Source organism: Equus przewalskii, chromosome 12, assembly GCF_037783145.1.
Source record: "Equus przewalskii isolate Varuska chromosome 12, EquPr2, whole genome shotgun sequence".
In the NCBI taxonomy this organism is placed as follows: Eukaryota; Metazoa; Chordata; class Mammalia; order Perissodactyla; family Equidae; genus Equus; species Equus przewalskii.
This window is the reverse complement of record NC_091842.1, coordinates 20,325,352-20,347,457: the sequence shown is the minus strand read 5'-3', so window position 1 is coordinate 20,347,457 and position 22,106 is coordinate 20,325,352. Positions and strand designations below refer to the sequence as shown.

General features: G+C 57.2%; 5 protein-coding genes across 27 annotated transcripts in view; 2 read left to right on the top strand and 3 right to left on the bottom strand.

Annotated features, from left to right (window-relative positions):
* SGF29 (SAGA complex associated factor 29) overlaps positions 1-4,173 on the top strand; it is a 36,833-nt gene extending 32,660 nt beyond the window's left edge. For all 10 annotated transcript variants that reach the window (XM_070568126.1, XM_070568128.1, XM_070568129.1 and 7 more), the window contains 6 exons: positions 1,416-1,480; positions 2,291-2,420; positions 2,492-2,638; positions 2,880-2,915; positions 3,021-3,183; positions 3,968-4,173. In XM_070568126.1, the coding sequence (XP_070424227.1) occupies positions 1,416-1,480; positions 2,291-2,420; positions 2,492-2,638; positions 2,880-2,915; positions 3,021-3,183; positions 3,968-4,084 (658 nt within the window). In that variant the 3' untranslated portion in view covers positions 4,085-4,173. The remainder of the gene's footprint in view (positions 1-1,415; positions 1,481-2,290; positions 2,421-2,491; positions 2,639-2,879; positions 2,916-3,020; positions 3,184-3,967) is intronic.
* Positions 4,174-4,321: 148 nt separating this feature from the next.
* On the bottom strand, positions 4,322-6,734 carry LOC103547177 (sulfotransferase 1A1). The gene is made up of 7 exons (XM_008514239.2): positions 6,587-6,734; positions 6,351-6,476; positions 6,167-6,264; positions 5,517-5,643; positions 5,323-5,417; positions 4,653-4,833; positions 4,322-4,523 (listed from the first exon to the last, which is right to left on the bottom strand). The coding sequence occupies exons 1-7, from the start codon at positions 6,732-6,734 to the stop codon at positions 4,411-4,413; spliced, it is 888 nt and encodes a 295-aa protein (XP_008512461.1). The 3' UTR covers positions 4,322-4,410.
* SLX1A (SLX1 homolog A, structure-specific endonuclease subunit) lies at positions 6,680-11,467 on the bottom strand. 13 transcript variants are annotated; one of them, XR_011524781.1, is made up of 8 exons: positions 10,947-11,134; positions 10,342-10,393; positions 9,913-10,251; positions 9,481-9,608; positions 9,219-9,369; positions 9,064-9,138; positions 7,587-7,676; positions 6,680-6,862 (listed from the first exon to the last, which is right to left on the bottom strand). XR_011524781.1 is itself a non-coding variant. In XM_070568138.1 (7 exons), the coding sequence occupies exons 1-6, from the start codon at positions 11,132-11,134 to the stop codon at positions 9,109-9,111; spliced, it is 825 nt and encodes a 274-aa protein (XP_070424239.1). In that variant the 3' UTR covers positions 7,979-8,637; positions 9,064-9,108. The 13 variants fall into 13 exon arrangements, 4 of the variants coding, with proteins under 4 accessions (XP_070424239.1, XP_070424238.1, XP_070424237.1 ...); XR_011524778.1 differs by having other exon boundaries at positions 9,219-9,306; XR_011524777.1 differs by having other exon boundaries at positions 9,219-9,306; positions 9,913-10,393.
* Positions 11,468-11,521: 54 nt separating this feature from the next.
* Positions 11,522-12,293, top strand: BOLA2B (bolA family member 2B). 2 transcript variants are annotated; one of them, XM_008514237.2, is made up of 3 exons: positions 11,522-11,661; positions 11,751-11,848; positions 12,151-12,293. In XM_008514237.2, the coding sequence occupies exons 1-3, from the start codon at positions 11,599-11,601 to the stop codon at positions 12,248-12,250; spliced, it is 261 nt and encodes an 86-aa protein (XP_008512459.2). In that variant the 5' UTR covers positions 11,522-11,598; the 3' UTR covers positions 12,251-12,293. The 2 variants fall into 2 exon arrangements, with proteins under 2 accessions (XP_008512459.2, XP_070424242.1); XM_070568141.1 differs by having other exon boundaries at positions 11,599-11,661; positions 11,789-11,848.
* Positions 12,294-14,398: 2,105 nt separating this feature from the next.
* On the bottom strand, positions 14,399-20,795 carry CORO1A (coronin 1A). The gene is made up of 11 exons (XM_008514236.2): positions 19,961-20,795; positions 18,168-18,366; positions 16,807-16,929; positions 16,586-16,715; positions 16,314-16,498; positions 16,034-16,153; positions 15,719-15,823; positions 15,460-15,605; positions 15,286-15,343; positions 14,958-15,173; positions 14,399-14,630 (listed from the first exon to the last, which is right to left on the bottom strand). The coding sequence occupies exons 2-11, from the start codon at positions 18,363-18,365 to the stop codon at positions 14,526-14,528; spliced, it is 1,386 nt and encodes a 461-aa protein (XP_008512458.1). The 5' UTR covers position 18,366; positions 19,961-20,795; the 3' UTR covers positions 14,399-14,525.
* Positions 20,796-22,106: the final 1,311 nt, after the last annotated feature.

Here is a 22,106-nt window from a genome sequence, read left to right as displayed (position 1 = left end):
ACGATTAGATTCAGGTTTTACACTCTCGGCAGTAATAGCACAGGAATGATGTTGTCCTTGGTGCCTCATATCAGAAGGCACAAGACACTGTCCCATGCAATAAGGCGTTCTCTTCCTGGTTTCTCCCATGTCCAGTTATTGCTCTTTTCCATTGTATACTTAGTAAGTGTCTTAAGGGAGGTACTTTGAGACTATGTAAATGTCCCATTTCACATCAGACCCAGTAGATTTGGTATCTTTATGATTCTTGCTTAAAACATTTGGGATTTTTTTAAAACTTTCCAGGGGATTCTGATGTCCAGCTAGAGCTGAGAACCACTGCATTAATATCTCACAGAATACAGCTTAGGACATGCTACATAAAACTGTCCTCCAAGCAGGCCCAGCAGCAATGACCAGACTTCCAAAGTCCCCTTTGGCCTCCTGGGTTTTACTCTGTCTCTGCTGTCCTGGATGCTGACAGCCCTGTGTCCCAGGGCTCACAAGCCTGTGGGCGCACTAGCTGAGCCCTCCATGCATCCTGCCCCAGCCATGGTGAACTGCGACTACCTGAGCACATGGGGCAAAGTGTTCACCCTCCCTGCTTTGATTTGCCCAGTTCCCTCTGCCAAAGCTGCCCCTATTCTGGCCTCTGCCTGATGAGCTCCACACGAGTCATGCCCTCTGGGACGTGCACTGGGACACCTTCTGTGACACTGTATTGGGCTGTGTTCTTATGTGTCTCCCCCCTGATGAACAAAGGCCTCAGAACCATGGGGGCGTTTACTAAACGTTTGCTAGAGGAATGGACTGGAGAGTAAATGACACAAAGTGGAGTCTGTGCTGCTAACTGCTGTTGAACTATTCTTTGGGGGACATTCCCCGAGGTCTAGGATAAAGAAGCCTTCCTCTGGCAAGGATTTGTGTTCACATCTGCCAGGTTGCTTGGATCCCAGCCACTCTTGAGCCCCTGTAAACTAACTCCAGAGATTTTTCTGGGGCTGCAGCCTTTCAGGGACACGTTCCCTCCACCTGGCCCTGCTCTGAGTCGAGACAACTCCCCATAGTCCTCTGGAGTGTCTCCTAGTACATGTCCCACCTTGGGCAGACCCCGAGTTTGAACTTCTGTCCTCCCTATCTCGGGAGCTTGTTCGAGGCTGCCGGCACTCAGCAACACTTCTTCAGGATTTGTCAAACTCAGGCAATGGCAGCTCTCTCTGCTTTGCTTATGTCTCTAGGATCCTTAGATGTTTTGGCCTGCTACTTTTTACTGTCTCATCAGTTCTTTTATACTTTTCAGATTAAAAAACAGATGTAGGGTTTCCAGTTTTTGGCAGTAGGGTTGGCCTGAGTTACCCAGCCTGCCGTAACCAGAAAAGGAAGTCTATGCTTCGTGCTTCATCCATCGCTCTTCTCTCCCTTCTCCCCAACCTCAGCATCCTCCGGAAAGCCCTAGATAAGATTGCGGAAATCAAGTCTCTGTTGGAAGAGAGGCGGATTGGTGAGTTAGAGACAAGTTTGGCGTTCCCTAACCAGGTGGAGTGCGGGTTCCTGAGAGCAGCAGTATGTCTCCCTGCAGGGGAGCCTGTAACCTCAGCCTGGTGTGATCATCCCATGGGCTTCTGACCGAGAGGCGCACCTGGGCCCTGGGGCTGGAAAGGGAATGGAGATGGTGCCGAGTGCTCAGGCAGGGCCTCCCCGGTTCCCCCTCTGCAGACCAGGACGATGTGCCCCGCGCCCTCATGTTCCTCTCACATCCTCTACTGCCGGGCGCAGTCAGCCTCCTCCTTCCCCGACTTCCATTCCTCGCAGTGGTGAGAACCTCACTGTTTTTTGAGAGCCACATCCTGGGTGTCTTGAAGCCGGCCTTTCAGGTGGAGTTTACCCAGGGTGTGGTCCAAATCCTTCCAGATGGTCGAGGCTTTCCCACTTCTCTTGCTGAAGCACGTGAGTGTATGTACAGCTGAGTGACAGCGTCGCTCACTGAACAAATGGACGTAACCAGCACCCAGATCAAGAGACAGAACATGACCAGCACCTCAGAAGCCCCCCTTTTACCCGCTTCTAGTTCCTTCCCCCCAAGCAAATCCACTAAGCTGACGTCTCAACCATCTGTTAGTGTAGCCTGGCAGTCTCCCTCACCGGGGCATCTAGTGGAAGGGGCAGGGATCACATCTAAGCCCTCGGTGCTAACTCAGGAGGTGGGGCTCCAGGTTGAGCTCCTTTGACAGCTCAGTGCGGGCATGCTAGGGTGGGTCTGGGGACAGGCACCCTGTCCCTGTTGCCTCAGGGGCTCACTTCCTTCCCACAGCGGCCAAGATTGCGGGCCTGTATAATGACTCGGAGCCCCCTCGGAAGACCATGCGCAGGGGGGTGCTGATGACCCTGCTGCAGCAGTCAGCCATGACCCTGCCCCTGTGGATCGGGAAGCCTGGTGACAAGTGAGGGCGGGTCCATGGTGGGGGGAGCTGGCAAGGGAGGGGCTGGGACTAACACTTTATTCCACCCTCAGGCCTCCACCCCTCTGTGGGGCCATTCCGGCCTCTGGGGACTACGTGGCCAAACCTGGAGACAAGGTGGCTGCCCGAGTCAAGGCTGTGGATGGGGATGAGCAGTGGATCCTGGCCGAAGTGGTCAGTTACAGCCATGCCACCAACAAGTGAGTGGACACCCAGCCCTGTGGGCTGTTCTCCTGTCATCACACTTGCCCCTCTTTCACCCATCTGCAGGATGGGAGAAAAGCTTCCCCGAGGGTGCCTGCAGGGACGGAGATGGCAGGGGAGGCAGCCGTCTCCTTGGGCTACTTCTCTTCCCCGCCCTCCTCCTTCCCCTCCTCACGGCTCCCCAACTTGGACTCTGCGTCTCCCTGCATCCACCATTTTCCTTTTGTTCACCCGTAGGTATGAGGTAGATGACATTGATGAAGAAGGCAAAGAGTGAGTGTGCTGGCCAGGGAGGGGCCGCGGAAGCCTTGGGGACAGCTGAGCTGCTGGGAAGGAGCCCCTCACCTGGCTATGGGTTGACCTAAGCTCCCCCTCCAGGAGACACACCCTGAGCCGGCGGCGTATCATCCCACTGCCCCAGTGGAAAGCCAACCCTGAGACGGACCCTGAAGCCTTATTCCAGAAGGAGCAGCTCGTGCTGGCCCTGTATCCCCAAACCACCTGCTTCTATCGTGCTCTGATCCACACACCCCCACAACGGGTAAGGCAGCCCCCATGGGAGAGACCCTGCTTGACACCAGGACGGGGCTGACCAGATGGGTCATGGGATCATCTTCTCACTGCCTTCCCCTGTTGTCCTCATCTTATGGCCTCTCTGGGCTGGGAGGGTCCTGCGAGTTGCCCTCCCTCTTCTGCTTACACTCTGCCCTGTAACTCCCCTCCTGCCCTGTCCTCCAGGGCAGCACCAGCTGACCTCTTTTGAACCTTCAGAGCCTTAGCCAGCCCTGAGTGGAGTGGACCTGGTGTGGCCTCTGAGCTAACCTCACTTTTGCACTGAGATGAGCAGCCTGAGCCCTGAAACAGGAAGCGCCATGCCCAGGGCCTGTCTTCCCACCCTTGACTCCTGCACCACTGCCCTTCCTTGGCCTGAGGCTCTCTTGTGCTCCTGTGACATTGCTGGCACCCTGGTCACCCATCACCCAATGGCAGTTCTCCCCTCTCTCCAGGATCCCTGGCTGCTACCCTCTGGGTTGTCCTTGATCCCCTTAAGCAGAGTCCCCAAAAAGCACCAGAGCCTCCAGTTATGACCCGCCCATGTAGGTAGTCTCCATTCTCCCCACTCTTTATCCCCTGCCCTTGGCCTTCTGTTGCTGAGAAAAGAGCTCTGTAGTGGCAGGGACTGGGTTCAAACATCTAGACTTCATGAGTGAAGATGAGGAAAGGCGGCTGGGAGCCCATGCACCAGAGGTTCCTGTTGGTCAAGGCCTGGGGGTGCCTCACCTGGTGGCCTCTGACCAGCCCCTCCTGTCTGCCCCCTGCCACAGCCCCAGGATGACTATTCGGTCCTGTTTGAAGACACCTCCTATGCAGATGGTTACTCCCCTCCCCTCAATGTGGCCCAGAGGTACGTGGTGGCTTGTAAGGAGCCCAAGAAAAAGTGAAGCAGGGTGGCAGATTCGCAATCTCCTGCCACCTTCAAGGGGGAATGCAACAAAAGATTTTGTGATCAAATAAATATTCTTCCCCCTTGCCCATGTCTCCTGGTTTTACTTTTCCAGACCCTTCTTCCCCTCCCCGTGTAGGGCAAGTTGGAGGCCATAGAGGAAATGGCTTCGTTTGGTCCCAGTGGGCATTTACTGTTTTAGCTCAGGTTTGCTCTTAGCTTCCAACAGAGCCTCTCCGTGTGACACAAATTTATTTTATTCTTGAGGCTGTGATCGGGCTTGTTTCACACCACTCCCTTTGGAGAAGGCCTGATGAACACCACTCACACCTCTGAGCGGAAGCTGAGTTTGCAGCCTGCCATCTTCTCAGCATAGTCGGTGTCAAAGTGCTCGTTCTGGGCCACGGTGAAGGTGTTTTTCCAGTCCCCCGCGATGCCTGTGGAAGGAAGGAAGGAGGGAAGCTGGGGGTCCCGGCCACAGAGGAGGCCCTGTGTGGTTCAGGGCTGGCTCTGGCTGCCGCCTCCACCCTCGCCTCCCCAAATGCCCATCCTGGGCGGGCACCCACCTTTCCTCATGAAGGCAGAAATGTTGTGGTCCATGATGTCACAGGGGATGGTGCTGTAGTTAGCCATGGGGTTCTTCTTCATCTCCTTGAAAGATGTGTGCTGGACAATGCGATCTAAGGTCTCCTCTGGCAGGGAACGCCCCACAAACTCCAGGATCTTCTGAATCTCCTTTTTGGGGTTCTGGAGCAGCAGAAGAGCTCTTCAGTGGAGGTTTGGATTGCTCATTGAGCAAACAAAAGGGAGGCCCCTCTCTAACCTCTCTGGGATCTCCTACTGCTGCTTAGAGACCTCTCAGACCCAGCACCTTGACTGTCTGCTCCTCTTTCCCTGGGGCAAATTTAATTGCCTTATGCCCTGTGATCTTGGAATGAGCTCTGATTCCTTAGGGGTGAGGGCAGGACAGTCCTCTTTTCCTGACTGGCCCCAGGGAGAAGCAATGGCAGTAAACGGCTGATGGAGAGTTGCACGTGTTGCTGACCCAGGCGCTAGGAGGTTAAGAGCTGTGCAAAGTGCTGCCACCAAGATGGCACTGCAGCTCTGAGTCCTGGGCAGGGAAGGCGGGGTGGGGACTGCCATAGGGAAGGGAATTTGGGGGGCTTTGGCCAGTGCCCGTGAGGTTCCTGCCTCCCCATGTGTGACGTGGAGGGAAGTGGTAGCAAGTGGTCTCACCTCTTTCATGTCCTCATAGAAGAGATAGAGGACGGGGTGGGTGTGACTCAGCTCCCACCACTCCTGCACGTGCTTGTACCAAGACCCGTAGGACACTGGGGAAAAGGGCAGGGGACACAGACACAGAGGTTGGTATTAGTTTGAGCTGGCTGTCCCTCAGTTCCACCCCCTCCTTCCTCCAGAGTCAGGCCCACCTTCCCCAGCCATGAACTTCTCCAGGAAGCTGTCCCAGGTGCCAGGGTCAGGGTGCACTTTGGCCATGCGGTAGAAGTGGTAATAGGAGACGGCCACATCCTTTGCATTGCGGGCAAGGTACACCACCTGGAGGAGTGGATGACCCCCCATCCCCCATGTCATTACCACACAGCACACCGGGCACTAGGTGTTCTACCCTTCATGGCATCCCTGTGAGGGAGGTTCTCTCCTGGTTTGGCCATGGGGGAAACAGGCTTAGAGGCTGACTTGCTCATGCTCCTGTGGTATGGGAGCAACTGAGCTGATACTTTGAACCCTGCTCTGATGCCAAAGTCCTAGCTGGTCCCTGGAACCATATTTTATACTAATCTAATCCCCTCAATGCCACCATACCCAGATTTGGAGCAAGGCGTGCCAGATGCCCACCAGCCCCCTCCTCTACGGGCCTGTGGGCACCCAGACTGCTTTTCTCAGCTCTGCACAGAGGGCGCTCACTTTCACTGGTTGTGACCCCACCAGAGTGTGAGGCAGATGGCCTCCCCTGCTTAAGGTGAGACCAGTGGAGGCAGTAAGGAGACCTTTCCAGAAGACAAGGGCAAAGCTAGAATGGCCCAAGCAGCCTCCTTCCCAGGCTTCCTTTGCCACTCACCTTGACCTTCTGATCCAGCAAGGTTTGGGGGAGCAGGGACAGGGGCAAGTGTGTCTTGAGGAGCCGTGGGGCTGGTGTATCTTTCAGAACCTCGACACCTAAGCCATGGGTAGGGAAAGGTCTGAGCTGGAGCCCTGATCTTACCTCCCTCTGCTCCACTTGCCCCCAGCACCCCACCACACACCTGAGGGAATCTCTGGGGCCTTAAACTCAAGGAAGGGCACTCGGATGAAGATAGGGGCCCTGCGACACTTTTCAAGGTCACCACCATGGTAGATCATGTCCAGGATCTCGCTCACCCACGTGGTGCCTGGAGAGGGAGGGAAACAGGAAGTGAGCAGGGCTGAGGGCATGCCCTTGCTGGCCCAAGGTGGGGACTGCAGCCCAGGAGAGGGGTGGGTGGTAATGAGGATCACCTACCAGATTTGGGGTAGGTGCTGATGAGCAGGTCATCAGGCCGGGCTTGGAAGCTCTGCAGTGGCCCCAGTGCCTCTGCAAAGTACTTGATGAGAGGGACCCCTTTCACATACTTCAGTGGTGGGCGGGAGGTGTCCTGGATCAGCTCCATGCTGCCGTGTCAGGGACCAGAATGTGGCCTACTTCCCTCAACAATATTACAACACCACCGTCTGTTGAATTCTTGCTTTGTTTTAAGATGAGGAAATTGAGGCTGAGGCACCGTCTGTTGAATTCTTGCTTTAAGATGAGGAAATTGAGGCTGAGGGAGGCTGAGGCTGAGTGACTTGCCCATACCCACAAAGCTGGTGAGGGGCGAAGCTGGATTTAAAGCCAGCTCTAACGCTTGTGCAATGGGTCAGCTGGCTGTACCTTTGACTTACCAGCAGAGTTTTGAAAAATCCCAGTGCCTGCCGGGACATACCCCAAGCCAATTAAATCACTCTCTGGGTATGAGACCCAGATATCAGTTTTTTTGGAATCTCTCCAGGAGATTCCAACGTGCACTAGAAAAAACTACTCCTCTAGGACCTACCAGTCCTAACTCCGTGCCAGCCAGTTTTCTCTCTTACTCCTTCCTGCCATGGCTCCTGGCCTACTCCCAAGAGGCTCCTCTCCCTGACATCCCCTCCTAGAGCCCCCGGGCCCCTCACGTATGGAAACCTCCCAAAGGCCAGCCCGGTCTGTGATCCCATGTGCGCAGCCACACTCCATCTTGGCTTGGGGATAACACAGCCAGTTGAGCAGTTATACACAGTGAGGGTGTGGTATGTGAATGAGCAAAACTGTGGTAACTCAGCGGAAGCGGCCAGGTGGGGGCTGGAGCTGGCGGACTGAGTTGGCTGTCCATGGGGAAACGACAGGGACGTTAGAGGCAGGGGCAGAGTGATCAAGTGATAGAATAGGAGCTAACAGTGCAGAGTGAGGGAGATCTGACCCAGCTGGTCCCCACCTTGGCACTCACCTGATCTCTCTGATTGTGGCCTTGTGACCAGCTCGCTGTGCTGTGGCTTGGCGCGGGTGCAGTGTGGTGAATGCAGAACTTGTCACTGGGCTGAAGGTTTTATAGGGCCAAAGTGGGAGGGATCTGGAGTTAGCACTGGGACTTGGCTGTCCTCCAGGAAGCAAAGGGCAGAGTCTGGGATGGGAGGAACCCTCTGTGCTACCCTCCTTAACACCCCAGCTGGGGCCAAGCTTAGACTGGCTAGAAAACCCAAGATGTGGGTTTAGCATGTAGAAAACAAAAGACGGAAACTAGACAAAGGGCCCACTAGTTTTCTTTCTGGATTTTTGTGTAATCCTGGCTCCTGAGCTCCCCTCTAAACTCCACCCCTGCAGGGTAGGCCAATAGACAGCTTTTTCTTTTTTTCTTTTTTTTAAAGATTTTATTTTTTTTCCTTTTTCTCCCCAAAGCCCCTGGTACATAGTTGTATATTCTTAGTTGTGGGTCCTTCTAGTTGTGGCATGTGGGACGCTGCCTCAGCGTGGTTTGATGAGCGGTGCCATGTCCGCGCCCAGGATTCGAACTGACGAAACACTGGGCCGCCTGCACCGGAGCGTGAGAACTTAACCACTCGGCCACGGGGCCAGCCCCCAGACAGCTTTTTCTAATTGACCCGGTCTAGAGATGGCAGAGGAGTGGAGAGGAAAAGTGGACACTTCAAGGTAGGCATGAAGTGTCAAGGTAGGCTGCTGGTTCCAGGCCAGTCTTAAAGACGCCAAGGATTCAGGCCGGGGGTGGCCCACAGGCCCCCGGCAGCCCTGGTATTCCAGGAACTGCTGGCTCTGACCACAAGGCCAGTCCAGAGTGCTGTGGGTAGGCAGGGTGATGGGGCTAGGGGCAGAGCAAGGTAGGGCAAGCTGTTTCTGAGGCAGCATAAGATAGGAAAGAGCAAGAACGCTGGAATCTAACAACCCTCAGAGTGAGTCCAGCTCCACGGCTGCCATGGGACCTCCTGGAGCCTGATTCATGGTTGCTGGAAGAACAGTGGTCCCTGGAAGGTGCTTTTCTTTCCCTGGGTTTGAAGAGGGGTCCACAGACAGAGACAAGGAGCTGGGACTTAGAGAGCCACAGGTCCCCATCTGAGGGGAGCATCCCCCCTGCCCTCCTCAGCCTTCGTCCTTACTATTTGTTTTAAAGTCTAAAGTCAAGCTGGGTACTGTAAGTGGATGGGATCTGAGTCAAGGGTCCAAGTCTCCCAAGCCCTCAAAAAATGTGTGACCTCAGAAAAAGCTTGCTGGGGAAAGCTGAGGCAGGGGAACCTCCAGGCAGAGGAGAGGCTGGTCCACGCTGGGGCCAGCAGCCCCTCCCCCATCCTCTGTTCTCCTCAGACCCCAGTGACTGGCAGGGTGTCTGCTCCTAGCTCCACCCCCCAGCAAACACACTAGAAGGTACGCTTAACTCAGACTTTTTATTGTACTCAAGTAAAAACTGCCCAGACCTGCAGGGATGGCACAGAAAAGGAGTGGGTTGGGGATGCTGAGCTTCAGATCTCCAGCATGTCTGTCCAGTGCTCCTGTGGGGACAAAAGGGTTGGTCAAAGGAAGCCTAGGGGACGGAGTAGGGTAGGAGGCTGGGGCCAAAGGCACTTCTCACCTCTTCTGATTCCAAGTCGTCGTCCTCCTCCTCGGTGCCCATCCGACCCAGCCAGATCAGATCTCCCCACAGCAGTGAGTTCTTACAGCTACCAAGGCGGGCAGTTGGTAGAAGACACAGAGTCAGGCATCACAAGCTTCCAGGCTAGGCCCTGGGTGCCAAGATGAGGATTCAGCTGCCTCGGGCCTGGACCTGAACAACTGGGCACCATCTTCCTAGAGCTAAACCAGGGTAGGGTTTAGGGGAGGGGTGCTGGACTCACGCAGGGCACTGGCCCTCTAGGGGCAGAAGCTGCTCTGGCTCCTCCTGCAGGAACTCCTCTGCAAGGCAGATCACATGGGCCCTTAGGGGGCAGACAGGGTGGGGGCAACACAGAGGGTGCTCTTCATCCTGTCAGAAGTGGCAGCAGGTTGAGAGAAAAAACAAGGTAGAATGATGTCGCTAATAGTCATGAAAAGTTCTGTGGACCAGACCCTGTTCCAGGGGCTTTACATAAAACTTTCCAGTCAAAGGTGAACGGCAAAGGCCCTTTCAGCAAGAGGGTACCGGTGTGAAGGAAGAGGGGCAGAGCGGACAAGGGGTGTCAGTAAGCTGCCTGGTCCCTCAATAAACAGTTCCGTCCTCAGTCGTCTGAACCCTAGACCCGCCCATCCCTGGAGACCAGGTGAAGCGTCTCCCCTGGAGCGCCTCTCACCTGGAGTGCACGCGTGCACAGGGTGCAGCGGGCCTTGGCGTCCTGGTCCTGCGTGGGCTCGGAGTCGGCAAAGGGAACGGCGCGGTGCCTAGGGGCAGGGGCCCGCGGCGGCGGAGGCCCGAAGGCCAGCGGCACGTGCGGCGGCGGCGGCGGGCAGAGATCACGGCGGAAGTCGGCGCGCAGCCAGCGCACGGTGAGCGGGAGGCGCGCCCAGGGCGGCGCGCGCAGCATGTGCGCCAGCACGCGCAGGTGGAACGCGAAGGCCGCCTCGCCGCGCAGGCGCGGACCCACGTGTGCCAGGCGGCGCGAGGCGTGAGGGTGCTGCCAGGCCCACTCGAACTGCAGGCAGGGAGTACCCGGCTTCAGGGCCGCCCGGGGAAGGGCCCAAGCCCCAGCCCGTCCTCCCCGCATCCCCATCTCCTTCCTTACCCGAAGGGCGGCCACAGCGGAAGGGAAGCCGTGCACGATGAGCACCATCTCCCTGGGGAAGAGAACGAAGGCGCGACCTGTGAGCCCCCCACCTCACCTACCCCACCCCATCCCGAGTCAAGCTGAATCCCCTCGGCAGGGTTAGCCTCTAGTCCTACCCGAGAGTGGAGTCCTCACACCTGTTTTCAAGCCCAGCCCACGAGGCCCGGCCGCCTTCGGGAAGGTACATACCCTCGCACCTGCCAACCTCAGGCCCTGCCTCCAGCACAGGTACTCAGTTGCTATCCTCAGTTTCTCTTGCCTCCAGGTTCTCTCTATTGCAGCCCCAGCCTTGTTCACCAGCCCCGCTGTCGCTGGACCAAGCCTGGATCATCAGTCCCCTTCTACCCAACCCCCGCCTCTGTGTCCCACTGCCCTGTTTCACAGGGCTCCGCCTCTCCACCAGGCTCCTCCCCTGTGGTAGGCCGGCCCTCGTCACTAGCCTCCCCACCGCGGTCCTGTTTCTCAGCCCCACAGGGGCCCCGCCCCTCTCAGCAGGCCTCTCCTCCGCCGGGCCCTCCTCCTCCTTGAAGCCCTCCCGTTGACCATGATCCGTCCCCTCTTACCAAGGCCCGCGCCCGCTAGTGCGCCAGGCCCCGCCTTTTTTGCGGCCCCCGTTGTGCTGCTGGACCCGACGAGCAGGGTTGACTGTGAACCCGACGTAGACGCGACCCGGGTGCCGAGGGTTGAGGCAGTAGAGCAGGTAGACGCCGAAGAAGCACCCGGGCCTCGCCGTGCCCCCCGCAGGGCCCATCTAGACTTCTGGGTTGATTGCTGTGGCCAATGGCCTCGGGGAGGGCTGCGTGGCCTGGGCCGCAAGATGCTTGTCTGGGAAAAAGCGCTTGGGGGCGATCCCGAGCTACCTTAGAGACCACGGTAACGCAGGTTCGTGCCCCTACCCTAGCTGGAGCTAGGTTGTTTAAACCGGCCCACACAACCGGCTGCTATGCAGGCGGCGGGCACCAATTAGCGTCCGCTCGGGCCGAGGCCGTGCTTATGCAGAGTCTGATTGGCTTACTGATGGTAAGCGCGGACACCCATGACCGTTGGAAAGCTGGGCTTGCGAGAGGGCGGAAGTGCTTGGTTTACAGACGCCTTAGTAAGGGCGGAAGTAGAGGCCTCGGCGGAAGTGGCGTCAGGAAGGGCGGAAGCAGTGTGGCCGGGGTCTGAGCTGGTCGTGCGTCCCCGCCGGGCTGCTGCCCTCGCTGGGCTGCCGCGATGGAGCTCAGCGCCGAATACCTCCGGGAGAAGCTGCAGCGGGACCTGGAGGCAGAGCACGTGGTGAGTTGAGCGGCCTGGACTCGCCCGACGAGGGGAAAAGGGCTGCTGGGGGCAGGGTTTAGCACCATCCACACCATTCTGCCCCATAGGAAGTGGAGGACACGACTCCCAACCGTTGCGCGTCCAGTTTCCGAGTCCTGGTGGTGTCGGCCAAGTTTCAGGGGAAGCCGCTGCTTCAGAGACACCGGTGAGGCCCTGGGAGCACCTCGCTCAGCGCGGTCCCAGCTCCGGGACGATACCCCGGCCACTCCCTGCAGCTTAACTCCCTCACCCGGGCCAACTCGGCCCAGCACCGTGGACCACGACCCCAAGGATCCCGCCTTCGTGGCTCCTGCTTCAAGTATTGTGACTTTGGCCCTCTCCCAGCTTGTTCCCAGCTCCCGGGGACTACGACCTGGGAGACACCTCCAGCCTCCCTGGTCACCCTACCTTCAGGGACTGTGTCCCAGGTCCCAGCCTGCATTTTCCTAACGCCGTCTCTCTCTCCAGGCTGGTGAACACGTGCTTAGCAGAAGAACTCCCGCACATCCATGCCTTTGAGCAGAAAACCCTAACCCCAGAGCAGTGGGCCCGTGAGCGGCAGAAATAAGGGACCTGGACCAGCACAGCCATTAAATTATGAATCAGGGCCAGCTTCTGTGTCAGTGTGTTGTGTTTGGGAGGGTGAGAGGGGTGCTGAGTCTAGAGCCTAGCTTCTCCCTGCCCTGCCACAGTCCATGGTTTTACCATGGGCAAGTCCCTCTCCACAGGTAGGCCTGTGTCCCCACTTATAACACATTGTATTCTTAAGGTCCCTTCCAGGGCAGGCCTCACAGGCCTTCTCTGTAATTTCTGGTAGACCCTTAGGGGTACTGCCACTACCCACCCTACCCATCCATTCATTGACCATTGCTGGAGATTCTTGCTCTGCCTGCATTCAAGATGCACAGATGAGAAGGTGCTTAGAGTTTCAGGACCCTGGCCAATTTAACAAATCTCTCCCTCTCCCCAGCATCATTGCAGTGTCAGAGGCATGATACTTCCACACTTCCCCCGCAAGTTCCCCCAGCCCCTCACAGCCTCAGGGACGTAGTACTCCAGCAGCAGCTCCCCAACACCTGGAATGCTGATGTTTTCTGGCCCGCTGGAGAGGGCCCAGTGACCCGTTAGCCCTGGGCTTGATGTGGCCACAGCTGCCCCGGGGAGACCATGAGGTTTGCAAGAATGGAGGTGTGGGCAGGGAATAGGGTTAGAGAAGGAATATAAAGCTGACCTGAGACGCAGAATTGGGGCAGGTGATGCCCCTATGATCAGTCTTAAACACAGGTGCCAGGGTTGATAAGGCCTTGTACAGATGAGGTCCCTAAGACCCAGGAGGGATAGCAAGTGACCCAGTTGGGGGCAGGGCTCTTGCGGAGTGAGAAATGGCAGGTTTCAACCATCCCACCCACCCTGTTCCCCTGTTTTCAAGGCCAGTTTCTTGGCCCCTAAGTTACCTCCACCCCCTACCTCCCTCTCGCTCCTATCAGGGAGAATGGGCTGGTAAAGCTGGAAGTCATGGTGATGACAGGTTCCTTTTGGGTCCAGGAATCGTTTCTGAACTTTTTTTTTCAGTTTCCCTGGGCCAGGAGGAGTGACTGAATCTACTCAGAAGGGCCCATTATGCCCAGAGAGGCTCAGATAAGAAACCTCACCTCTTTAAGAGGCCCAGGCTCCAGATCTTCTGATTCTGTCTTTACCACGTCCCTCATTGGATCCACGCACTGTGTTCACAGAGCTGTAGTGGTATCCCTCCCCGTTTTGTAGATGGGCAGCTGAGGCCTGGAGAGAAGTGACTTGCCCAGGGTATGTCGCTTGAATAGAGGTTGAGACCAAAATGGGCAGACAGGGATGTTTGTATGGCTGCCTTGCGCAGCTCTCTACCCAGGTAGTTCCTATAGCACACTGAAGACGGGGGAGGGGGCTGAGAGTGGGGCGTTTAGTCCTCGCTGTGGTCCCTGCGTGGATGAACCAACCCTGCTGTGGCCAGGACACCCATCCCTAATGTCTCCCAGCTCAGGGGGTCACCTGCTAAGTTGGGCATCAGAAAGCGACTTCAAGCCCCGTACTGATAGCGCCTGACAGATCTATTCAAGTCCCTGTCACAAAGGCCAGGCCAGGTGGAGGCCACAGTAAGGGCTCAAGAAGCAGCAGCACTGTGGGGAAGGTTCTGAACCAGAAGGGGAGACTCAAGTCACGGCTCAGGATCTGCCCTTTGGCAAGCCCCTCTCCTGCTCTGTGCCTCAGTTTCCTCACCTGTAAACTAGAGTTGAGCCATTGCTTTGGTTTTAAGCTTTTTCCTTACAAAAGGTCCCCTTACTTTGATCCCTTGGGCCTGTAGTTTGAAAGATGTCATGTAAGTGCTACTTGTTTCATTTCTCCATAAGCAACAGTGTTGGTACAGTTGCGTGCAACCTGCTGTTTTGGTTGACTAGGAAGGACAGGTTTGGGGTAAACATAGGAGTTACTGAGACTCCAGGCTAGGGCCCTGAGTATCTCAGACCTGCTATCTCTGAGAAGGAGCTGGGAAACAGAGCAGGCTTCCAACCCACATCAGCACGGAGTGGCTCCCACCCACCAAGGCCTTTTCCTGTGGTCTAGGGCATCCCCCAGCCCCTGCCATGGAACAGTCCCATCAAGGCTACCGAGAGGGAAGCTCAAGGGCAGGTCAGTTCAGCAGACTCAGCATCTAGGTGACCAGGCATCAGAGTCTGAGAGATATCAGAAAATAAAGCCATTTTATTATTATTTTTCTTTTATGTGCCATTGTGGCCTGAGGAGTAGGGAGTATGAATGGAAGGGAAGGTGGTGATGCCATGGGTCCCAGCTGAAGGCCCTGGGGTCCTCTACTTGGCCTGGACTGTCTCCTCCAGCCTATCCAAGCGCTTCTGTAGCTCCTGCACAGTGGCCTGGAGCTTCCTCATCTCTTCCTCCAGCCGGGATACAGCATCCTGGGGGTCCAGTGCTGCATTAGCTTCCCTGGGTTCCCCTTACCCTGCCATCCCCTCAGCCCCCTCCCAAGAGCCCCAGGGCTCAAGCCCTTCCCTCTCTCAGCCAGTTGCTGCCCAGAGAGCTGGAGGCCTATAAACCTGAAACCTGTTTTCTGAGGCCTCAGGATTACCCACTCCCGGCCCCCAAGGGATCCCCAACATTGTGAGTTTAGGATGCCCCAAATGCCAGCCTCTTTCCACTGGGTCAATGACCACATCAGTAGTGTAGCAGCCCCTGCCCTACCCTGTCTTCCCATCTTGATTCCCAGGTTCCCATCAACCTCTCACCGAGCTAGGAGTGCCACTGGCCTCTGGTGCTGTCTTCCTGCGCCCAGTATCCAGGCCCCGGTTGACCCTCAGCTCCCGGCTCTTTGGGGGCACGTAGCCATCCTTGAGGGAAATGAGGAGGGGCCCGGCATTCCGACCCCCCAGCCACTCCTCAGCTGTGAGGGCAGCATCCGGCCCTGCAGTGGGTGGGTACAGGTCCTCCTGGAACAGGTCCGACTGTGGGCAAGGCCAAGGCTGGTTAAGAGAGTGCTTCAGCCACAGCACCACCCTGCAACTCCATGAGGTCAGTGCCCCACCCAGAGCCCAGGGAGGGACATGGGAACATCACCTTTCTAGGCACTGTCATGGCAATGGGCTCACACCTCCGCTCGTGCAGCTTGTAGAATCTGTGGAAACAGGAAGGTGAGCAATGCCCACAGCATGGTTGGGCTGGGACTGAAGGTCAGCGTGGGGTCAGCACTGCCCAAGGAGCATGCTCAGGTCAGAGTCAGGGGCGAATCACCTGGCAATCTCACACTTGTTCACCTCCAGGCCACGTTTGGGCATGTAGCCCATGCCACGCTGGGACTCCTTAGAACTGAACATGGAGAGATAGTGCAGGAATGGGGCCTCAGAAGTGATCTCGAAGTACCGGATAGAGCTGTCACCCTGCAGGTGGTGGGTGCAAGGGACGATCAATACTGACAGATGCCTCCAGCTGTGGTCCTTTCGAAGCCCCACTGCCCACCTCCCTCCCCTGATGCCCTTCCCAACTGGGCCACCTTGCCACAGAGGTAGACAATGTTGGTGTCGGGGTCAAAGAAGGGCAGTAAGACGCCACTGCTAGTGTCCAGCTCCTGCAGGGACAGTGGCTCCTCCAGGTGCTTCTGTAAAGTCAGGTGGGAGGCAACAATGAGCTGGGCCGTGTCAGGCCCCAGGGATGGTGCTCTTCACTGAGCAGTGACCCAGGAAAGACCAACCGGCAGAAACTCCATCTCATGGTGGGTAAACTGAGGCTCGTGGCCTTATAGCCAGGCAAGTGGCAGGGCAAGGCCTAGGCCTCCTATCTTCTGACTCTGCTCCCACCAAGCACTCACCATGTCCCACAGCGCCACCTGCCGCTCACTCATTCGGTTGAAGCCTGTGGTCAGGATCTTTCCATCTGATACAAACACAGCGCGCACAGGCCTGGTCCCCTCGTGGGGGCGGTCCTTCTCCTGGAAGGAAAGGGAGGTGGTCAGTCAGGCACATACACACACACTCTAAGGGCCAGACCTCTGCTGGAGGCGAGAGAGGGCAGCATTTAGGGGCCTGGTTGGTGGTGGGTAGGAGGAGTAAAGGTCCCACGGTCAGGGGTCACGGTTCATAGCAACTCACAGCTACAACAGTGCCTTTGCGGGGCTCGATGATGCGCACACGCTTGTCGCGGCAGGAGGTGCAGATGAGGGCACCGTCTCGGCTCCAGTCCACACTGTAGATTGTATCCGGGTGCACGTCCGTGCCCAGCATCAGCATGGTGGCCCCAGTGCCCACATCCCACACCAGGATCACGTTGTCACAACCTGGATGATGGCCCCAGTGTCAGAAGCCATGAGCCTCCCACTTTCATTGCCAGGTGACCAGCCGACCCCTCCTCTCTCCCCAGGTACCTGCACTGAGCAGCACATTCTGGGCTGTGGGGTGCCAGGCTACGATGCCCACGCGCTTGGTGTGGCCCTCCAGGGTGACGACAGCTTCCCTCAGGGGCAGCACCAGGCCCCCGTCAGGGATCTCCCACACCTGGAGAGAAGGAGTGAGTGAGTCTTAGGGATTCCACATGTCAGATCCAATGCTGGAACCCCCTCCTAGCCCGTGTCCCCCCACCACTCACCATGACTGTGCAATCCTCGGAGCCACTGGCAATGACGTTATCATTGTGCGGGCACCAGGCGATGTCCAGCACAGGGGCTGTGTGGCCACAGACCGTGGGCGCATTCTTGTCCACACGTCCAGTCTAGAGGGCACAGCAGAGCCTCTGAGGGAGGCGCTTTTGCCCTCTGAACCCAATCTAACCTCCCCACACCCCTTCAGAGAGGCACAGAGAGGAAGGCTATGGGGTCCCTGGAAGGCAGAGCAGGCCTAGGGTGGGAGGGTTTGTCCTGTGCCCCAGTCCCAGAGTTGTCTGGGCAGCTCAGGAGGGCTGGGCACAAGTAGTGCAGGATGGGCTGCAGGGTTGAGCACCGGGGCCATGCTGAGCCCTGGTCCTGCTTACTGTCAGACCCTGGCCAAGTTCCTGTCTTTATCTCAGTTTCTCATCCACGCCCTGAGGGCTGGCACCCCCACCCCCACCCCAGCTTCCCTGAGTGAAGCTTCCATGGGATGATAAGCAAAGGCCCTGGGCCTGGGACAGGTAGCGGGGGGCTAGGTTGTATTGGGGTTGGGGTTCCCCAGGGAAGTGTGTGAATGGTGGGGCTGGGTCCTTCCAAAAGGGCAGGGACGTGGGGAAGTCTGCCATAGCTGGCCCCCAGGCAGGGGCAGAGGTTTGGAAATGGCCACTTCTGGGGACAGCTGCTGCAGCAGGGCTTCCTGTGTGAAGAGGAGTGCGGGGCGTGGGCCCAGCTCTCACCCCGACAACCACTTCCTCTTCTATTTGCTTCCATCGGCCCTTTTAAGGTAACAACTTAGGGCCCGTCTCCCCTTCCTGTCTCACCCCCCAAGAGCACAGGAGTGTGCTGGGGGTGGAGTCAGCGGACAGTAGGGGGAAAAGGGAGCAGGACTAGAGGGAGGGCAGGGCTGGGAAGGGGAGAGGGCCTCTTACATCATCCCTGCCTGTGAACTGGGGGCCGCTGCTTGCTGGGTTTCCAAGGGCTCAGACAAGCCTAGACCTGACGTCCCTCCCAACCCTGAGAGCACTGCTGGGCCTGCCCAGACCCCAACCCAGCCCTCTCTGTGCTCCCAGGGGGAAAAAGCCCCAGGCTGAGACTTGGAAGACCTGGCCCTGGGTCTGAAGAACTCACTGCACGACCCTTCTCGTGTCATCTCCCTCTGAGCTTCAGTTTCCATATGACTACTGCATGTAGGAACTGGAGGAAGCTTAAGGCCCATCTGGCCTAGCTCAGTTTTACAGATGACAGTGCTGCAGCCCAGGAAAGCTTGGTGACAATCACCTAATCAGGACCTCCAGGGGGCCATGGGACAGCCAGAGGCCCCCTTAGGTGGAGGACTGCTGATCCCAGGGCTCCTGGGGCTCACCTTGCCCAGGGGCAGCACCAGGAAGGCCCCTCCCCCGCTGGCCTCACATATGAGGGCCACGAACTTGGGGTTGACAGCACAGAAGCCACTGTCCCAGGTGGTCTGCGAGACGCGCACATCCTCATAACACTGGTCGGCCTTGGCTGGCTGCCCAAACACATGGCGGAACTTGCTGGAGCGGACCACTTGTCGGCTCATCCTGGGGAGCACATGGGTTGAGAGCTTTTTCCCCTTCAGGTCAACTCTGACCTTACAGTGGTCCCCGTTTCTTCCAGGACACCCCTCAGCTTAGAGTTTAAGGTCTCAGCTAATTTCCCCAGCATCACCTCCCTGGGCTCCCTACCCCTGTCCTCTGTAACTGACATCCTGCTACCCTCATGCTTGCCTTCCGCCTGCCTCCCCACACCCATCTAACCTTCTCCACCCACCCCAGGCCCCACTTGTGTACCCTTGGCCTCTACAGCAGAGCCTCAGGTGGGGTAGCACCTAGTGCTGATCTGTCAACTGACTGGCTGATGGACACAGAGCCCTTCCCTTCTGATGATTCACACTCCGGGGGCTTCAGTACAGACAGCTTGGAGGGTGCGTTCTCTCAGTCTCAGCATCCAGACCTCACATCCCTCATACCCACATGGGGAGCTTCTATAGGCAGGGGCAGCACTGGCTTTGCCTCCTGGCACAGGGCTAGACACAGAAGGAAGTGGCCTGCCCAGGAGGCATGTCCTCAGAGGCAGGATGGCCTCCCTAGTAGGTCTCTGGGCATCAGAAATAGGCGGATGGCTCGGGTCCTAGTATCCTCCTCCCCATTCCTCTGCATCTCGCCTCTGCTCAAGCAGGTGCCCTAAGTGCCATCTCCACCCACACTGGAACTATACACAGCAAGGGGGAAGCTGACACTGACTTCTCTGAGGTCCAGCTAGGATGGTTTTCCCCTGCGGTGGCTGGGCAGAGAGCAAGCAAAGCCAAGGGGACTGCCTCTGGTCCCCCAGGCTCCAGGCCCCATCTCAGTACCCAACAGCATCGCCTTCTGTCCAGTGTAGGGGCCTCTGCTTCCCTCTCGGAGGGCAACCTCCCCAGGGCCTCTACTCTACCTCCCCAGCTTCACCCATCTGCCCTGTCTTTGGGCCTGGCCCTTCTCACTGGGGGCTCCAGCCACCCTCACCCACCCTGTGACTCTCCAGGAGGCTCCTGGGTCTGCCCGCCCAGAAGCAAGCGAGGAGCATGTGTGAGAAACAGCAGTCTGGGGCAGGGCATCAGGCCCAGGTGAGAAGCCTGGGTCTGGGGAGAGGGGAGCCCCAAACTGGAGGTTGGGGGACAGGAAGTCATCGCCCCACCCTGCCTCCTCCCCCACCGCAGGTACTAGGTCCGGAAACCACGGAAAGGGGAACTTGGTCTTTTCTTGTTTTGCTCTCAACCCCTTCCTGTCTCCAAGCTCAGGGCAGCTGCTAGGCTCATCCCAGCCTGCCCCGAACCCCCATACCAAAGAGTCCCATTCTGGGGAGAGTCACCGCCGGCTCATGTCCTGACCCCCGGCTCCCCCACCTCCATCTTGGCTGCGCTGGTCCCTCCCCCGCGCCTCTTCACAGCGCTCTCCCACACACACATGGACCCTCCGACGCGCACCCACACCCTCAGGCGAGTCCTCTCCACGCGGGGCGTGGATGGGCTCTGTCCCTATCTCAGAACCAGCTCGACCTGACAATCTGTCCGCCCCCAGAGCCAAGCTCACGCCTGCCTCACAGGTGGCCCAGGGCAGCCATGCCTAGACCCTTCTCCGGGCACCCCAGGCTTACCTGCTGCTGAGATGAGTGACCCCCAAATGGAGGAGGGAGAGCAGAAGGATAAGGAAGGAGCTGGAGGAGCCAGAGACTGCCCGCTGAGGATGCTCTTGTCAAGACAATGAATGAGAAGCAGCAGCCGCCGGCCTCCTTAGGGGTGGCAGCGCCCCTTTGGGCGGAGCTCTTGAGAGGGATGGCCTTTCCCTCCGCGAAAGCGCCGCCTCTCTCCAAGCCGGCTGCCTGCCTTCCCCTTCCTCCGCGGAGGAGCTCAGCGCCTTACGCTGCCAATTCCGAATCAAAACAGATGCTGCTGGCCAGTCACTGACAATCTAATCTGCACCTTTTTTAATGTCAAAATGCAAAAATACCCTGTTCCTTCTTCCCTCCTTCAGTCCATCCCCAGCCCACTCACCATCCTTTCCCTGGCGTTCATAAAAGCGCCCATCAGGCCCGCTCTTCGGGCCCCACGCCCACCCCAGCTAAGGCTGTGTTCCCTTTCTCCCCCCACAGTCAGGGAATGGAGGTCAGGAAGGGGCTCCGCGAGAGAGCCCTGCGCCGACCTGCCCCCGGGAGACCTGGGGACTTGTCCAGGCTCCTACATCTACAGATGGGTGGCCTTGGGAGAGGCACTTCACCTCTTGGGTCTCATGTCTTCATCTAGGAGCAGCTCTGCCCTTCTTCCTCACAAGGAACAAATGAAATAATTTGGCCTTCCGGAGCGCCTCTTTGTGCCTGGTCTGTAGAGGTGAAGGAGTCAGGTTCCTGCCCCCAAGGAGCTCTCAGCCTAATGGAAGGAGGGGCGCGAATAACAGCTTTCAGGGAGCTAAGCAGAGGCAGCAGCCTACACTTCAGACTCAAGAGGAAGGAGGAGTTTGTTCTCATCCCTGGATTCATAGACCACGTCATGGACATAGCAACGCAGAGTGCGAGAAAGACCTATTCTAGAAACTGACTTCCTTCTGAGTTTGACTCCTAGCTGTCACACCTACTGAGTGACCTTGGGCAGGTTACTTAACCTCTCTCAGCCTCAGTTTCTCCGTCTATAACAAAGTCACACCTACCTCATGAGGTTATGGAGAAAGGATAGCCTTTTGTGCCTCATCTGGAATGTAGCAAGTGCTTACTAAATGTTAGTTCTTGTTATTGTTACTGTTACAGAGTATCTGAGCTGGACCTGAAAGGATGAGAAAGCACCTGCAGGCATGACTGGAGGAGGTCTTGTAGGCTGAGGGGCAGCCTGAACAAAGGCCGAGTAACGTGGGCCTTCAAGGGACTGGTTCAAATCCTAGCTCCACTACAGATTGGCTGGGTGACCTTGGGCAACAGGTCTAACTCCTCTGAGCTTCAGTTTCTTCATCTGTAAATGGGGAAATGTGGTTTGTTCTGCTCTCCTCACAAAGTTATGAGGCTCAAATGAGACAAGGTATGTCAAAATGTTCTACACATTATTCAATTGTAGAAACCTGTGGGTTGCACTGTAGCTGAGCGCCTGCTGCTGGCCTGGCCTGGCCAAGGATGAGCAGGGACTGTGATGTACGGTCTCCAGCTGAAGTGGTAAGAATGATGGGAGGCGTCTCCGGAGTGCCTACTATGTGCTGGGCACTGTTCTGAACACTATAAATATGCTACACTCGTTTAATCCTCACAACACTCCTGGGTGGCAGACACTACCTCCATTTTACAGAGAAGAAACTGAGGCACACATTGCCTTCAGCCCTGGAGCATCTCATTCCAATCAAAAGACAGGCACATTGATGAGGGACCTGAAAACCACGCCCCCAAAGGCAAGAGGCTGACAGGCCTTGAGAGGGAGAGGTCGGGAAGCACAGACGCTGCTTCCACATTCCAGTTGGTCTGCAGTGCGGGATGGGAGCAGACAGGTCTGGGGCTGCTGCAGAGGACGGATGCAAGGCCAGTGGTGGAACACAAGAGTGAGAGGGGGCCGGCCCTGTGGCTGAGCGGTTAAGTTCGTGCGCTCTGTTTTAGCGCCCTAGGTTTTCGCCAGTTTGGATCCTGAGCACGGACATGACCCTGCTGATCAGACCATGCTGAGGCAGCGTCCCACACAGCACAACCAGAAGGATCTACAACTAGGATATACAACTACAGAGAAGAAGAAGAAGAAGAAGAAAAAGATTGGCAACAGATGTTAGTTCAGGGC

Coding starts and splice junctions, on each gene's coding strand:
- BOLA2B (XM_008514237.2), top strand. CDS start 11,599: ATGGAGCTCAGCGCCGAATACCTCCGGGAGAAGCTGCAGCGGGACCTG. Junction 11,662..11,750: donor ACCTGGAGGCAGAGCACGTG/GTGAGTTGAGCG, acceptor TCTGCCCCATAG/GAAGTGGAGGACACGACTCC. Junction 11,849..12,150: donor CCGCTGCTTCAGAGACACCG/GTGAGGCCCTGG, acceptor CTCTCTCTCCAG/GCTGGTGAACACGTGCTTAG.
- SLX1A (XM_070568136.1), bottom strand. CDS start 11,134: ATGGGCCCTGCGGGGGGCACGGCGAGGCCCGGGTGCTTCTTCGGCGTC. Junction 10,394..10,946: donor ACTAGCGGGCGCGGGCCTTG/GTAAGAGGGGAC, acceptor TCTCTTCCCCAG/GGAGATGGTGCTCATCGTGC. Junction 9,139..9,218: donor ACGACTTGGAATCAGAAGAG/GTGAGAAGTGCC, acceptor TTGTCCCCACAG/GAGCACTGGACAGACATGCT.
- LOC103547177 (XM_008514239.2), bottom strand. CDS start 6,734: ATGGAGCTGATCCAGGACACCTCCCGCCCACCACTGAAGTATGTGAAA. Junction 5,644..6,166: donor TGCTGGATCAGAAGGTCAAG/GTGAGTGGCAAA, acceptor CCACTCCTCCAG/GTGGTGTACCTTGCCCGCAA. Junction 4,834..5,322: donor TCTATGAGGACATGAAAGAG/GTGAGACCACTT, acceptor CTGCTGCTCCAG/AACCCCAAAAAGGAGATTCA.
- CORO1A (XM_008514236.2), bottom strand. CDS start 18,365: ATGAGCCGACAAGTGGTCCGCTCCAGCAAGTTCCGCCATGTGTTTGGG. Junction 16,716..16,806: donor CCGAGGATTGCACAGTCATG/GTGAGTGGTGGG, acceptor CCTTCTCTCCAG/GTGTGGGAGATCCCTGACGG. Junction 15,174..15,285: donor CCATGACAGTGCCTAGAAAG/GTGATGTTCCCA, acceptor CCTTGCCCACAG/TCGGACCTGTTCCAGGAGGA.